The sequence below is a fragment of the Rhipicephalus microplus genome, chromosome 7 (assembly GCF_043290135.1).
Source record: "Rhipicephalus microplus isolate Deutch F79 chromosome 7, USDA_Rmic, whole genome shotgun sequence".
NCBI lineage: Eukaryota > Metazoa > Arthropoda > Arachnida > Ixodida > Ixodidae > Rhipicephalus > Rhipicephalus microplus.
In genome coordinates, this window is record NC_134706.1 from 12,184,238 (window position 1) to 12,200,631 (window position 16,394).

At 47.9% G+C, this 16,394-nt stretch overlaps 2 protein-coding genes across 3 annotated transcripts in view; one reads left to right on the plus strand and one right to left on the minus strand.

Annotated features, from left to right (window-relative positions):
• Positions 1–16,394, minus strand: part of LOC119179000 (neuronal-specific septin-3) — a 128,678-nt gene that overhangs the window by 81,252 nt on the left and 31,032 nt on the right. The window contains exon 2 of one of the 2 annotated variants that reach the window (XM_075868669.1): positions 13,806–13,839. In XM_075868669.1, the coding sequence (XP_075724784.1) occupies positions 13,806–13,839 (34 nt within the window). Of the gene's footprint in view, positions 1–4,540; positions 4,745–13,805; positions 13,840–16,394 lie in introns of those variants that run through there. The other variant, XM_037430083.2, reaches the window with a different exon arrangement.
• LOC119180160 (leukocyte receptor cluster member 8) overlaps positions 1–16,394 on the plus strand; it is a 146,046-nt gene that overhangs the window by 40,534 nt on the left and 89,118 nt on the right. The gene's annotated exons all lie outside the window — the stretch shown is intronic.

Below are 16,394 nucleotides of genomic sequence, written 5' to 3' on the forward strand. Positions count from 1 at the left end.
TGTGACGCAGCACGTTTGAAGTATTTTTTCCCCTTATTTCAAAATGCACTAATGTTCAGTCGATCACTTTAATTGGCGAAGATGCCATAATCACTCGGGCTGACAGTTTTTAACCTACGAATATCTGGGTAAAAAAACATAAAAATCAGCGCCCAGCGCCTGTACGGTCGTGACTACCTATATGAAAGGGAACACCGGAATCGTCTTCAATGTCTAGTGGCTAAGGTACTCAGCTGCTGACCCGCAAGTCGCGGGTTCAAATCCCGGCTGTGGCGGCTGCATTTCCGATGGAGGCGGAAATGTTGTAGGCCCGTGTGCTCAGATTTGGGTGCACGTTAAAGAACCCCAGGTGGTCGAAATTTTCGGAGCCCTTCACTACGGCGTCTCTCATAATCATTTGGTGGTTTTGGGACGTTAAACCCCACAAATCAATCAATCAATCATCTTCAATAGGGTAGTGGCCGCTAACGCAGTCCCAAAAGCGCCATAGCGTCCGTTAGTAAACGTTCAAGCGCAAACCCTCTCAGCAGATTATCTCCGCCTATCACAAGTAATCGTTAAACGTTAATTCAGCGTTCCTTTTCGTACTGTTCAAGACTGTATGCACAGTTTAGATCGGGCTTACAGCGGCGTCAGACGGAGCGCTGCTAATCGCTATTAAGCCCGATGGGTACAAAATTTTGCTACGGTGACCGATGCCTTCTGCAACTCGCATGAAGGAGTCAATCACGACCGCGAAATCCGGTCAAGATAAGATAAGGGCCGATCGCTATCAGAGGTAACCGCATGACGCCGCGGTTTTATCTCGCTCGCATTCGGATGGTATTCTAAGTCCATTACTTCCTCGAGCTGTAGTACGAGCGTCTCTCGTAAATAGATAAGCTCGGCCTTGGCGTCGATAACGGTGCCGAGTCCTTCACAGTCTTGTTTATTTGCTTCTGATATATGCATTTTCTTTCAATGCCCATATATGGTAGTCGAGTGGTGAGCGGCACCCTTGTCAACTGTAGACGCTCGAAGAAGGCGACATCGACAACAACGGCAAAGGGGGCAGCATCCACCTTGCCAGTGGTATATATAGATGCAGGGGGTGGCGCGCCGGACCCCCCCCCCCCCCTTCCCTGAATTTTTTTTCTCGTCATGGCATGGGTGGTGGTAGTGGTTCATGTGGAAAAGGAAGAAGGCACCTAATTTCTGTCTGCATACAGAGCGAACAATGACCACTTCAAGGAGGTGCCTCCTCCACTCTCCGGAAACAATTTCTGCCTATACGTCCCTGCCTCTTGCGAACCACGTGACATCCGTATCCGCTCGTTACGGGTAATCGTTGAGCGAGTACGAACGGCGTTCCCTTTTGCATTGTTGACAAGTTTATATGCGCCGTTCAGAGTAACATGTCAGCGGTCAGGTTGCGAAGATAGTACAGGGCAATTCTTCCCTTACACATGTATGCTGTACAAGACTCGCTGCCTGATTAAGACTTAAAAACTTTGGGGGAGGGTTCACCCCCCTCCCCCAAAGTTTTTAAGTTTGCGCTAGTGGTTATACACACATACAAATCTACGCACGAACATGCATAATGTCTGATTACCCCCCTCCCTCCCCCTGAAAAAGTTTCTGGCTACGCTATTGTTGGTTAGGGTACTTTTGCGCATGTTCTGTATGGACTTGGAAGGAGGCGTTGTGTTGGCAGTTGTTGGTTGGCAGTTGTTGGCAGGCCAGTTGTTGGCAGGCCACCTCTGTGTCACTATCTCTGCTTTCTGTCTCTCAGAGTTTGCTACTCGCAGGTTTTTTGTTTGTTTGTTTTTTTTCGAGCGTACCGGTGCGCCAACTTGCCCGACGAATAACTAACCCTCTTGAAAAAACATAATTAGTGCCAAAGCGTTTGACATAGACGCTGAACCCTACTGAAACGTTCCGTATGTACGGCATCCGCTCATACGGAATTATCGGAACGCGGAAGCCGTATATGCGGTAAAGACCATGTGGCACTCCGCACATAAGGAAAGCCGTAATAATTATGCGGAAATGATATTGACGTCTGAATCTGGTGGAAAGCAATATTATGTGTAGATTGAGCGGACGTCCACATCTAGTGTACATGCAATACTGTGTACAAATCGTCCCGATTTCTCTTAACACGCGTGATGAGGGAATTAAATATTTGTATCTTTCCAAAAGTCGTGGTGCGTCAGCAAAATAAGCTTCTAGAGAGAAAAAAGTTAAGCAGCTACTGAATTGACATGCTATAGGCATCATAAGTCGTGGTTACATTCCAACCAAGTAACTCGGTGTTTTACGCAATATACAAAGGAAAACTTACAAAGTTAGTAATTGAATTAGAAAAGAGCATTGATATGCACATCGAAAGTAGCTCTGCTACAATGAATTTTCTTTTACTTGTCCGTACGCTCCACCTGTGAATATTGTTAGGTGCTTCACTATACCTTCCTTAGCTCGCATTATTATTCGTCAACGTCCCCATAAATGAATGGTGCGCTATGGACCTCTTTGTATAACGCTTCACTTTCGACACTGGAACAGGACGGCATAGAGCCACTCTCCATTCGAAGTCGCGTCTTGCATCGGTGACCACGTGACACCGTCCCTCCTCACTCTCCTTCAAGCGGGCGCTGTCCGTCCGAACGGGTTTTTCAGCCTCTTTCATCCGAACGCCGGTTGTGGTAATGGCATACCATCGAGCAAGCGGGCGACCGGAAAAAGACCGGCCCTATCACACGTCCCGTCCATCTATATCTGCGGCAGACCTCGCACTTTCGCCCGAGAGTTGTTTGGCGGAGATTTGCCTTTATATAAGACTATCTTCCTTAGCACATTTGAGCGTCGCCATCTTGGGCTGTGAAGGCAAATGTTTTTCTTGCTGTTGCGCATCGCCACGAGAATGAGGACACGAAAAACTCGTATGCACCAACCCAACCATTTTCCGTGCGTATGTGTGTCTACCGTAACACTACTTGTTTAGTCGTTAAACGATGCAAAACGCGAACGTTAGCAGCCCGACATGACGGCACTCACTCAGATTCATCCGTAAAACTACAGTCCATAGACAGGTCGTGAAAGTTCTCTACCGCTTTCAAAAAAAAAAAAAAAGTGGTTTCGTTGGAACACGTGTTTCTTCTCTCATGCGCAGTCTAGTGAAAGACCCGCGGATCGGACCTTTTTGGACGTTCTTAAATATTTTTGCATAATCTCGCAAATTCTTTTGTATTTTTGACAAGCATTCAGAGTTTACTTGTATTTGTCTATTGGGCCTAAATTTGTAGGATCACGGGAAGTGTTCAACTTAATTAAACTGCGGAAGACGCAACGATCCACTGAAAGGAAAATGATAGATGTAACGTTAAGGGACAAGAAAGAGAGCCCCTCTAAAGAAAAATGGCATGCCCACCCCGGGTCCATGGACAAAGTAATAACACGACAAACGAGTCTCCCCTCAGCTTAGTAACAAAATCCTGGCACCGCCCCCGCACTACATGTAGAGGATACAATATTATATCTTCAATGCGCAGTTTAGCAATTCGATCTTCCTTTATTGTTCTAGCAAGATTGAATGAAGAACTTCCAACACTTTTCGACCTTTCATTATCGACGTTTATAGCTTCCTATTATTTTATTTGGAAAAAGTTTATTTGAAGTAAACAAGCGGAATAGTTTCTTTTGTTTTTGCTTCACATTTGCCAATCAGAACAATGCAGATGCCTAAGCAATCGCTGATATGATATTCGTGACATTTTTTTTTTCCTTTATAGCTCGAATTTTCGTCGATAAAAGCCCACCAGCCGTTATTTATGGACATGATACATATTTCTATATCGATGTTACCGCATCTCTTTTACAGTGTGGGACAAAGAAACTCTCTTGATGGCACCACAATATTGACCGAAAACAAAAGGAAGCAACCTGACAAATTTTCTCCCCTCAATGTACACACACTCTCTCTCTCTCGCTATCAATGAACGACACCTTCGTAGCGATGACGTCACGGCCGAATCGCCTCCCCATTGGTACACTTACGAGCCTGCGTGCTGCTTGCCGGAGGTTCGGCTTCGTCTCATCGTCTCAATACACAGCTGACACTTTCCTGTCTGATCTCCTCAAGTCATCCCTTAAACATTTCTTTTTCCTCTCTTGCGAATCTTTAGATGTTTACTTGGCAAAGTATGGAACGTCACTCGACTAAATGTCGGCGTCCATCTGTAACTGACGATTGGAAATGCTAAAGAAAGTACGCTCGTAAATCGATCTTCCTGATCGGTCGTCAAAGCCAGCTGCGTGTATGTCAACAAACAGCTGTCAAAGAGATCATCTCCCGCTTGCTTTCGGAGATGACACGAAATGATAATGATAATTTTCGAGGGTCTTGCGTATTGAAACCACGATATGATTACGAAAGACGCCGTAGTGGAGCCGCAGCGGTTGGGATTCGATCCCGCTACCTTCTGGTCAACAGAGTGGGTTCGATGACGAGAGAGGAGAATCAGAAAAAAGAGACACGTTTTTTAGAAGAATTTAAACTTACCGGATGCCGACGAAGTATCGGCGAGCGGGCTGCCTCGACACCTCTTTCAAGCGCTGCTCGACGATTGGAGAATAATAAATTTCTCGCTTAGATCGAGAAACTGTATTTCGTTGCTTGAAATGCCAGGTACGCGCACTCCGCTTCAGGAGATGAAAGATAATCCCACGAACTTGTCCACCTCTTGAACGTCACGATTGCGAAGCCTTCGGTTTCTTGCCGACGTTGCGCCGGGAAGAGCTTTGTATTTTCGAGGTTCCGGACGATGATGGAGTACGCGGATGATGGTCACTATCCGCGCGCGGATAATGAAGCCCGAGGCTCGCTGCCAGCGATACGATGATGACGACACTCGCACTCAACACACGAGACACTCACTTCGAACAATCACACCTACTGTGCTCACTCCCTCCAAAACAAACAGCGCCGCGATAATCCTTTGCCCTGTCCCGTCTGCTTCTGCTCTCTCCGGTTGCAGACGCCAGTTGACAGACGACGCCTCTTCTAATGGAGGGATGATGCGACGACGCAGGAGGAGGGCAACACGACCATTTGATGCTTCAACGAGGTTGAAAAGGGGTTGGAGACGTCGACGCTTCTTGTTGTCCACACAACCAACGGTTTCTCAGCTGAGCGCAGGATCGGTTTTCCGCAGCGTGTGTGTGTTGCGGGGAAAGCGAACACCGGCGGCGAAGTGGGCGAGGAGGGAGAGAGGACAATAGAGGGGACGCGCAGCGTCGGTGGTGATGCTGCAGCGAGCGCGGTCGCCTCTCGTTGTGTTGTAGCGCTTTTCTGCACGCTTGCGACGTTCACGGCGAGGCTGACGCCAACTCTAGGGTCTGGCGGCGCTCTCCGCGGCGGCGTTGTGTTTCCCGATGCCGCCGCTACGGTGCGGCTTGGCGCTGCGGCGCGCAAGGAGTTTGCTAATGGCGGTGCGCACTATGCAATACGTGTGGAGAGATGAGAGAATAGCGAGGGAGACGCTCCCTGGATTTCGTGGCGACCGGTTGTGCGCCCGCGCGCTCCGCGCGCTCGCGACCTTCGGCGTCACCGTAGCTCTGGCCGACTGGGCTGGCCCTACGTCATCTCCTGTCGCCGGCTGTCTTCGGTGACAGCGCAGCTCTGACCTACTGGACCTGCTCTACGCCATCTACAGACGCCGACACCATCTCTCGCAAGTGTACCCCGTCCTCGGACTCCAGTGACCGTTTTCCATCTTTCCTGTCTCTTCTATCCCCTCAGTTTGTTGTTGCTTCTTCTTCCTCTTTCCTATACTTTTACCTCTACCCTTTTATCCCTCCTTACCCCCATCCCTTTGTGAGCTCTGTGGCGGTGTCGCTCACTGAAGCAGACAATAACGGGGCTCACTTTTCTCTTCCTTTCTCTCAAGAACCACTCCGAGAGAATAGCGACGACCTAGTTGGCGCGCCGGCCGGCGGAGGCAAAGCGGCGCTGCGCGACCTAATGATTCGTGGATGTCAGTAAATGCAATGTGAACGGTTGGCCTCGGAGCCTGCTTTGGGCAACATCTGCCGGGAATCCAAGCCTTTCTACTGTCGCTAATGTGATGTAAAAGAGAAGTCTTGGCGAAGGTTGTACGTTCGTGCCCGGAGGCCGCAGAAACGGGGACACACTTGACGTTAATCACTGGCTATATCAATTTATTTTAGACCACGTGTGCGTTAATTAGTGACTACACTGCCCGTGGTGATGGTCTCAGCACTGCTGCACATCTTTTACAAAACACGAACCGCAAATTCACTGTCCCTTAAGCACTATCGTAGTCTTTATGGCACGATCTAAGCGTAAGACTCAAAATCGACAGCTATATTTTTCTTGTTTTTAAATTTTTTTTATCGGATGATTCCACTGATCCCCACCGAAAGCATTGTACTGCCTCCGCAATCAGTGGCATGGGAAACATTTTCCATCTCACGTGCTTTCGCAGTGCCTCCCGTATCGGCATCTTTTTTTTTTTCTTCCTTCCACTGACAAAACGATGACGTCATCTGATGACGTGTCATGCAGCGCCACATTGTGGGCGCTATTCTGGACACTGTCTCATTCCACCATACTGTCAAATTTCGTAATGGCGACACTTAGGACCAATCAGAGAGGTCGTAGCAGTCCACTGGGCCAATCATCATCGATCAAAGGCGGAATGTGACAACGTGGCGGAATTCGACAGTGTCCAGAATAACACCCTATGTCACGTTACAGGGACATCGCGATCACATGTGACGTCATGTAACGTCGCGATGGCGTGGCAGAATTTGGCAGCATTTGACGTCGTTGAGTGACGACGTCACGTTTTGGTGATCCTTTTCACGGTCATTTCTTGGTGTTTAATTGGGTATCTAAGGTTTGCGCCTAAAATTTTCACCCTTACGCCCTATACGCGACCAAACCGACCCCGACAACTGTGTTTTTTTTTTCTTTTTTCCGATCGAGCTCGCGCCAAACAATCCGTACACGCGCGCGGCGCTACTCTCAAAAAGAATGGGCGCGAATACGAGCGCGTAGGGTGAGGCCCTCACAAGGAGGATTAAAGAAAAATGGCTGGAGTGGAAGCTCCCGCAATGCCTTGCCAGCAGAAGTGAAGCCACCTTTTGCCACTGCCAAGATGGCGGAAACATGCTCTTTTCTAATAGTGCCCACTTAAAGATCAAGTGGCTTTGATACGTTATGTAAATGCTACGTTAGTTATATATTAAAGGATAGTTGTTCCCGACGGAATAACACACAGAAACAACTATGGATCACTGAATCTTCAAAGAACTTTGCCTCCAATTAGAGGCTCACTACGGAAAACTAGTATCTTTAAGACGCACTTGGAACACTATGTGACCCGAAAAGATTAACACATTATACTCGTTGGGCGTGCAAGGGAAACGCTTCGTTTTTAATCGCTGAACGGTGATACTTTATCATGCCCCTAGTAAGATGGCCACTACCCCAGCCATCTTGCCAGAGGAACGGCTTCAGTTCTGCGCAATCATTTCCACTCCAGCAATTTTTTTAATCCTCCCATGGGCCCTCTTAGTGACGTCAGCAGCGCGCGCCGAAAACGGCGCGAAGTTCGAAAAGCGCGCCAACGCCCCCACCACCCGGCGCAGTCCATTTTCGAACTGCACGCGAACGGGAGTGAGTGAATGAGTGAGAGGAAGTAACCGCACAATGCTGTCGATTGTGTACAAGAAAGTGACGCTCTTCAGAAGTCGACACGCTTCCTTTGCTTCCGTGGAAACAAAGCTTCGAATGTTCTATTCTCGTTTCGCGCTTATAAATATCTCAACACGTACCTTGACGGAAGAAAGTCGTTCAATCAAAAGCTCGTGTTTCTTCGGTAGACTACTATAGGTTTACACGCACAGACAGCCAATAAATTTTCGTGGAGCATAACCACCGCCATTGGCTCAATTGGCACACGAACATCCGTGGTTTGTGGGTTCGGTTCCTGCCCGCGGCAAGTTGTCGTTTCGTCCGCTTCGATTTCTCGACATTTGTTTTATTAATTATCGCAATATATTGAAGTTTAGAAGACTACAACTAATGTCCCGCATACCATCCCTGGCGGTTACGCCAGGGATGGTCGGTTACGCCTGTTCTGGTGTTTTAGAACAGAAACTAAAGACATTCCCTGATAGCCAGGGGCGGTGGTAAGTTGGTTGACCCTCATTAACGTTGCGCAGCCCAACATGAGGGATCGGCCACGAAACGAGTGGTGCATTGTTATATAGAAGAACTTGTTTATAATCTCAAAATGCATTGCGATTGATAGTTTCGAAATAACTCAATAATTCACGAGAGAAAAAAGAATAAAAATACTGATGTTTTTTTTTATCAATAAGCTCGATTTCTATAACCTTATCAATCAATTCAATTCGGACAAGGAAATCCTGGTGCCGCCCTTTGCGAGCACGTCTCGGCGAACTGGTTAGGGGAAGACAGAAGGTTAGATGGGCAGATGAGATTAAGAAGTTTGCGGGTATAAATTGGCAGCAGCAAACGCAGGACCACGTTAACTGGCGGAACATGGAGAGAAGCCTTTGTCCTGCAGTGGACGTAGTCAGGGCAGGCTGCTGCTGCTGATGATGATTGTTGTTGTTTCGTGCCAAAGCAGCTTCAAGCCATGCGAAGCCAAGTGGAGCCGAAAGTACCTAGATTAGGGAAATTTGCGTACTACCCATAATTCCTATGCTGGCTGAAGTGCCATGCGTTGCAGCTGACACTAGCGCCAGAGTTCCCCCTAGCTGATTTATATATAAAAAAAACTATATGAATTTGCGGGACTATATTCTTCAGCGGCGGCGCAAGCCCACTTTGGCTCCGTAGCCTTCGGAGCCGTCTTCCCGCCATTGCTAAGAAAAAAAGAAATGTCCGCAAACTATACTCCGTTTCATACATCATGTGCAACGCTGTCAAAGCTAGCGCTCTTGTTTGCGCTGTGTACTGCCGCGACCAAAAAGTAGTGCGTCGCTTGGGGTGTACGAGAATCAATAAATGCTTCTCGGAAAACTTCTAAGCATACATAGTTGTCATCAGGTTAAAAAACAAACGCCTGTGTTGTCGGATAAACAATCCAAATATGCGAGTTGGTAATTTATGTTTGTCGCTTTCGTATCAGGTTTTCGCTCTCCGCGCGACCCGCGCCGCCGTTTTTTTTTTTTTACTTGTTGTGGCAGCTTCGAAAAAATGGCGTCAGCTCTGCGTCCTCGACCACCTCTCCTGCGCGAATTTTTTTCGAAGCTTCGCACATCAAAGCTGTCAAAGCAAAAAATGGCACCACGTGGATTCGAACCCATGCACTTCAAAACTACGGTGAACTCTCCGGAGCGACGCGTCAGACCACTCGGCTACGAAACCGCGCGGAGCAACACCTCGTGTTTTTTCTTACGGACTACTTGCCTAGCCTTCACAGCGTTGCACCTGATGTATGAAACGGAGTATAACTTCGCGCTTTCGTGCCCCTTCGCACCTGCCCCGACGGCGACGCTGATACACTCGACGCCCCGCCAGGGTTTCACAAATCGGCACAGGATGTACTCCTGCAACTACACCGAGAGGTCATCCAACCGGTGGCGATGAAACATAACGACAGGGTCATCCTCGCCTTAGATCTGAAGGGGGCCTTTGACAATGTTAAACACAGCGTCATACTCGAACACCTAAGCCTCACTAACTGTGGTCAGAACACATTTAATTACGTCAAGGACTTTTTATCGGACAGAGCCGCCCTGCTCCGCATTGAAGACTCCGAATTCGGGCCGTATCAAATGGGTACCAGAGGGACACCGCAAGGGGCTGTTCTCTCCCCCATTCTATTTAACGTCGCAATGATGCACCTGCCACGTCAGCTGGCGGCCATAGAGGGCATTCATCATGCCCTCTATGCCGATGACATTACGGTATGGGCAACTCAAGGGAACTTAGGTGCCATTGAGACCAGTCTGCAACAGGCTGCCGAAATTGTACACACCTACGCGGCGCGTTGCGGACTCGAATGCGCACCCAACAAATCCGAATTCCTTCACATTAGAGGCATGCCTAAAGACAACACAGATATCTCCATCACTCTTCCTGCGGGCCCAATCAGACGAGCGGAGGAGATCAGGGTCCTGGGCCTATACATTCACCAGCAGCTCCGGATTGACACAACATTGACGAAATTAAGGAAGATAGGAGACCAGGTGGGTCGCATGATCCGCAGGGTCTCCAACAAGAGGGGGGGACTTCGGTGCACAGATGCGTTGCGGCTAGCGCACGCTTTTGTCACCAGCAGGGTCATGTACTCCGTCCCTTACCTCTCCCTCCGCAAACATGAGGAAGAACGAATCGAGGCAATCATTAAAAAGACAATAAAGCGGGCTCTTGATCTTCCGATCTCTACATCCAACAGCCGTCTCAAGGCATTGGGTGTGATTAATTCATACCAAGAGCTGAAGGAAGCCCATCTTTTAAACCAGTACACACGGCTAGCCCAAACCAACTCTGGCCAACGCCTGCTTGCACGTCTGCACATAAGACATGATTTCGAACAACAGGAACGGGTCAAAGTGCCAGAACTGTGGCGCACAGCCCTTCTGGTCCGACCTCTACCCACTAAAATGGACAGAGATGAACACACAGCGCGACGTGACGCACGCGCTCGGGCGCTGGAACGACAATTTGGACAGAAGCCAGGTGTGTACTACGTGGACGTTGCTGGCCCCACCTCCAAGGGGTGGTACACGGCGGCTGCTATTCACGAGGGCACACAGGTGGATGGGCTAACCTTTAGGGCGTATTCTGTAACACAGGCTGAGGAGGTCGCCATTGCCCTTGCGGCCTCTCACAGTAATTCCCGGTATATTATCACGGATTCGCGCCGAGCGTGTCGTAATTATACAGCCGGGTACATATCACCGTTAGCCGAGACAATACTGCGCAACTGCATAAGAGACACGGACCCTCATCCGAAACGCATTATATGGACACCGGGCCATCAGGGATTGCGGGGAAATGAGGCTGCAGATGCGGCTGCCCGAGCGCTCATTTCCGGGCTACCTTCGTCAATGCCGATGGAGACCGATGAGGAGGGTTACCCTCTCCTCCGATATAAGGAAATTCTTTATTATTATCGGGAAAGTCATCGCCGCTACCCTCCCCCCGCACGGGGGTTGAAGAAAGCAGAGGAGCGCATTTTGCTTCGCCTCCAGACGAATACATTGCTATGTCCTGCCATAGTCAAACATTTCGACCCTACGGTCACAGGACAGTGCCAGCACTGTGGGGAGGTGGCAGACACCTACCACATGGTGTGGGCCTGCCAAGCTAACGCAGCCATTACTCCTAACCCAAACCCTAGGCGAGAGGACTGGGAGGCGGCCCTGCTCGGCTGCTCAGACCTTCAGGCCCAGCAGGCCTTGGTCCAGAGAGCCAAGACGGCGGCTTTAACCAATGGGGTCCCGGAATAGAGACTCCACCTAGTCTGTAGGGGCCTCTACAGAGGTCCTACACCTCTCTTTTGTAAATAAATGTTTTTCACCACCACCGCCAGGGTTCGCTGACCCTCCCAGATTCGTTTTTTTCTTCTTCTTCCTTCTAGCTCACGCCGGCTGGACGCTTATATATAAGGCGTATAAACGACGGAGTCTGGGTGGTGGCGTTCGAGAAGTCCTGATGGATGTGCGTTTCCCATTCGGGGCCCTGCCCGAGGATTGTGTGGGTGTGCCTGGTTTGCGACTGGCTCCGATCGGAATGGGGCGTGTGCGGGCTAAAGACTTTCGGTTTGACTTAATTTGATCTGAGGAGCGGGATCGACGATATTGTTTCGTCTTGTGTAAAGCCGTTTGCTGCCCAATGTGAAGGCAGAACTTGCACACCGTGTTCACTATTCTTTATTCTATATTCAATGATTACCCCGCTTGGCCCGAAGGCGCTGCAGCAGGGGGGTTACAGTGTCGAGAAAAAACACATCTTCATTAATACAGCACACTTGTTCATTTGATAAGTCATTCCATTCTCTAATGGAACGAACAAAAAGCGAATTAGCATACAAATTAGATCTGGTACGGTACTCTAAAATCTTGAAACAATGATCATTTCGCGAATAGATATAATGAGGACTGTGAAGGTACTTTTCTTTTCGAATGCCGGTTTTACCATGAAATATTTGGTACAGGAGCTTTAGCCGCAGTTTCTTTCGACGCGATGAGAGTAATTCCCACCCTAGTTCATTTTTCATATTGGTGCAACTGTCATTTCTTGAGTACCGGCTTAGGACAAACCTTGCAGCTCTATTTTGTATTTTTTCAAGTTTGCAACTTAAAGTACTCTGCCAGGGGTCCCACACGGCATAGGCGTAGTCAAGCATAGGGCGAATGTATGTTGAATACGCCGTTGATTTCAAACATGCCGGCGCTTGTCAGGCTGCGCTGTATAAAATTTAGTGACTTGGCGGCCTTCGCAACAACTATTTTATTCTTCCAGTAGTTAACGGAAGAAGGGGTCTTTTTTTTGAGGGCCTCGAAGTGGTTAAGTACAGCCAAATGAATCCAGCGTACAATTGGGCGAGGGCAAAAACCATAGAAGACATTAACTGTTTTCTTTAACTGTAGTTTAATGCCTACGACGTAAATTGAAATTATTTAACCTAATTATTTATTCGCTTTAAATCACTCAAATTGTTTAAGGGCGACAAAGAATCACTTTAAATAATTTCTCATCGATACAATTCGTAAAGATACGAAGCCGTGCCAACAACCTCAAGCACGAATCCTTTTGAAGTGCCGCTCTTTCCGACGGTGGGATCCGAGCCCACGACATTTGAATTACGTGGGCGGGGAAGGGCCTCACGTCGCAGTTCCAATTCTTAGAGCATCGGAGGCGTAATTTGAAAGTTCGGGTCGTGTTCGCATCTCAGTGACGGAAAAGTTGATCTTTCGTACACTTTTGACTTTATGACGTAAACATTACAATACAGTTAACTACAACCATTGATGTCTCCTGAGCTTTCAATCGGCCACTGCATTTGGGCACATTTGGCTGTCTAAGTGGTTACAAAGTCGTTCAATTAACAATCGCGCTGGTTTCATTTTCACCAAATGCAACGAACAAGCACATCGGTCACAAGGAAGGTCGATCTTGCATGTTATCTCGAAGCAGAGCTAATAATACTGAAATATTTTATTTCTTTCGTGTCACGCGCGGTACAACGAAGTATAACCGAATCTTAGCCAAAAATATGAAAGCAATCAAGTCTCGGCTCTGACTTGCATGGAGGTGGGCAACGGACCTGAAATTGCCAAGCAAAGTGAACGCCCCCTGTCTACAATCTTTACAGAGATGCAATCAATCAATCAATCAATCGACCAATCAATCTTATTTACACTTCAAAAGAGAACGACAAAGCTTCAATCAATCGATTTTATTTACTACTTCAAAGAGCGGACGGCATGGAATTAAAAAAAGCTCTAATTAGCTAGCTTCCCTATAGCGTATTTGTAGTTCGCCAGCAAGCAATTCAGTTTATTTTCACTTCGAAAAAGTGCCCACTTTCAATACAATTTCTATTGTCTCCACCTTTGAATATAGTGCATTAACTCTATAAAGAACTTTGTTCGGCGAAGTAGCTGTTACAGTTGTGTTGCATCCTTATTAAATCTCCTTTGCCTCGGTATACTTTCTTTTTTTGCTGTTGGTGACCGGAGATTTCACTTAATGCGTATAACTCTTATGCATGTGTTCGCTTGACAACAGCTCCGAGTTGTTAGCATGCTGAACTTACCTTCCAGGACATGCTGGGATAGTACCGTGCCACCCTGCAAAAGAAAGAAAAAAAAAAGGGGGGGGGTGGAAATTGCGAAGCGTGAACCTTTGTGAAGCTTATAGCTATACGTCTTATTCTTTGATTCACCTTTATTTACTAAAAGAGCACCGATAGGGTATTCCATAAGGGTCGACCGGGTCAATACACAATCGATAGCGTTGTCAGAATGATCATCATGTCAAGTCACATTTGAAATGCCGTCCATGAAGCTTGATGGGCAGGAGATTGTGACGGCATCGTGACATGATTGTGTATAAGCAGCGCTAAGAACGAATGGGACGTAGTATTGAGTGCAAGTGTTACAGACATTGAAAATCTCGCAGGGTTCCTTATGAGACGACTCGAAAGCGGAAGCCTTCATCTACGTTTTTCTTCTTATCTGTAGTCGATTTGTTGATTTTCTCTCCCCCCCTCCCTCTACTCCTGTGCCTAACGGCCTCTCACTGTTTCGAGAATCGGAGAGACGGCAAGTTCTAGCTCTGCGTTTCACCTGGTCTATAGCAGTGCCTGCTCCGAGATTGGCCCACCCTAGACTAAATGACGATAATACTTTAATGACGTCATCACGAGATGTGAAAGTGACGTCACAAATTTTAGCGACCCATGACGTCATCGCGTGCTGATGACTTCTCGCATCGTGTTGACGAGGAGGACTCGTTTCAGCCTTTTATGATTGGATTGGATTGGATAAACTTTTATTTGGTCCTCCAAAACACAGATCACTGTGTTGCGGGCAGCTCCCACGTGGGGACTGAGATGCCAAGCTCCTCAGCCGCCTCGCGGGCTTGGTGGACAGCCCAGAGCTGATCTGCCAAGGACGAGCTGCGGATTGCCGCCTCCCATCTGGCAGAGGTGATGTTCGATAAATGAGCGAATTTGGTGCACTGCTAGAGCATGTGTTCTAATGAAGCTATTTCCCCACAATGTGGACAAAGATTACTTGGGTATAGGTCAGGGTACATGATGTGTAACATTTTCAAAGTAGGGTACATCCGCGTTTGCAAAAGCCTTAATATAAGTGCTTGGGGCCGGGTTAGATTCAGCGTTTTATGAAGCATCTAGTGTTTTGCCTCAGTAATAATTGTCAGCGTTTCACGGCCCCAAATTACAATATGACGTTGACGAAAGTGGAACGCCCCACGCCGGTTACATATCACCATAGAGTTTCCTAAAATTAACTAGAGGGGACTCCGTCGCTGCGATCGTTCAGCGACCATGGGAATGATGGATAGTACACACATTTGCCTAGTCTTCGTACTTGCGGGCGGCGAATCGTACTTACGGCTTCGTTGATTGCTGTGTTTCGGTTTTGTTTTGAAAGAAAGATTCGACCCTTTTGAACTTCGTGACCCGATTTGGAAAGGTGAGTCTAAAAGAATAAGGTGGTGAAGTGCAACCGCTGAACATCTGCCGATTTTTTTTTTTTTCGTGAGAAAACAGCTCCAAGCCACACGAACACACGCGGAGCCAAAAGCAGGCCAGAACTACGGATACTAGACAAATGTGTGCACTATACCCATAATTCCCATGCTCGCTGAAGCGCCGTGCGTTGCAGCTCCCATAGACACTTGCACCAGAGCTCCCTCTAGTTTACATTAGGAAACTCTATGCATATCACCAATGAGCGGTTGTTTGGCTCGCCACTAGGTGACGGGGATAGAGGCTGTGGTTGCTATCGCTCCCGCTTGAGCGCGCTGCAAGCAGCCGCCGCCGAACTTTATAACTACAGCCCAAGGTGCTAGGCTAGAAGGGGACGAAGCTATTGAATATACAAGAACAAGGGTGACAGAAAAATTTCAACAAAGAAGTACTTTATGCACCACAATAGACAAAGACGAATCAAGTGGTGCAATGGCTCCATTTTCACAACAAGAGTGGGAAAGGGCTGAGAAAAGGGTTCCTAGTAGTACATCAACAGGCCCAGATGGCATTCCAATTAGGCTGATAAAAACATTAGGTCCGAAGTCTAAGCAGGCTTTGAGAGAGGCAGTGAGTACAATAATAATCGATGGTGAAGTTCCCGATGGATGGAAACTTAGCAGGATGAGCATGATCTATAAAGGAAAGGGGGACAAAGCTGACATAAACAACTACCGTCCTATAACAGTGACATCAGTGGTCTACAGGCTGGCGATGCAGATTATAAAGGAAAGACTGCAGGCGTGGGTAGAGGATGAGGGGGTGCTGGGGGAACTGCAGAATGGGTTTCGGAAACACAGGAGGTTGGAAGACAATCTGTTCTCACTGACGCAGTGCATCGAAATAGCAGAAAAAGAACACAGGCCCCTGTGGCTAGCATTTTTGGATATCAAGGGAGCGTATGATAGCGTGGTTCAAGAGGAATTGTGGGGAATACTGGACACACTAGGCGTGGAACATGTAGTCACTAATCTTTTAAAGGGTATCTATAAAGGTAACAAGGTAGTTATAAAGTGGGAAAAACAGGTATCCAAGCCTGCAGAGGTAAAACGGGGGCTTAGGCAGGGGTGCCCCCTGTCACCTTTATTATTCATGATGTACCTACAAGGATTAGAGGCAAAATTAGAG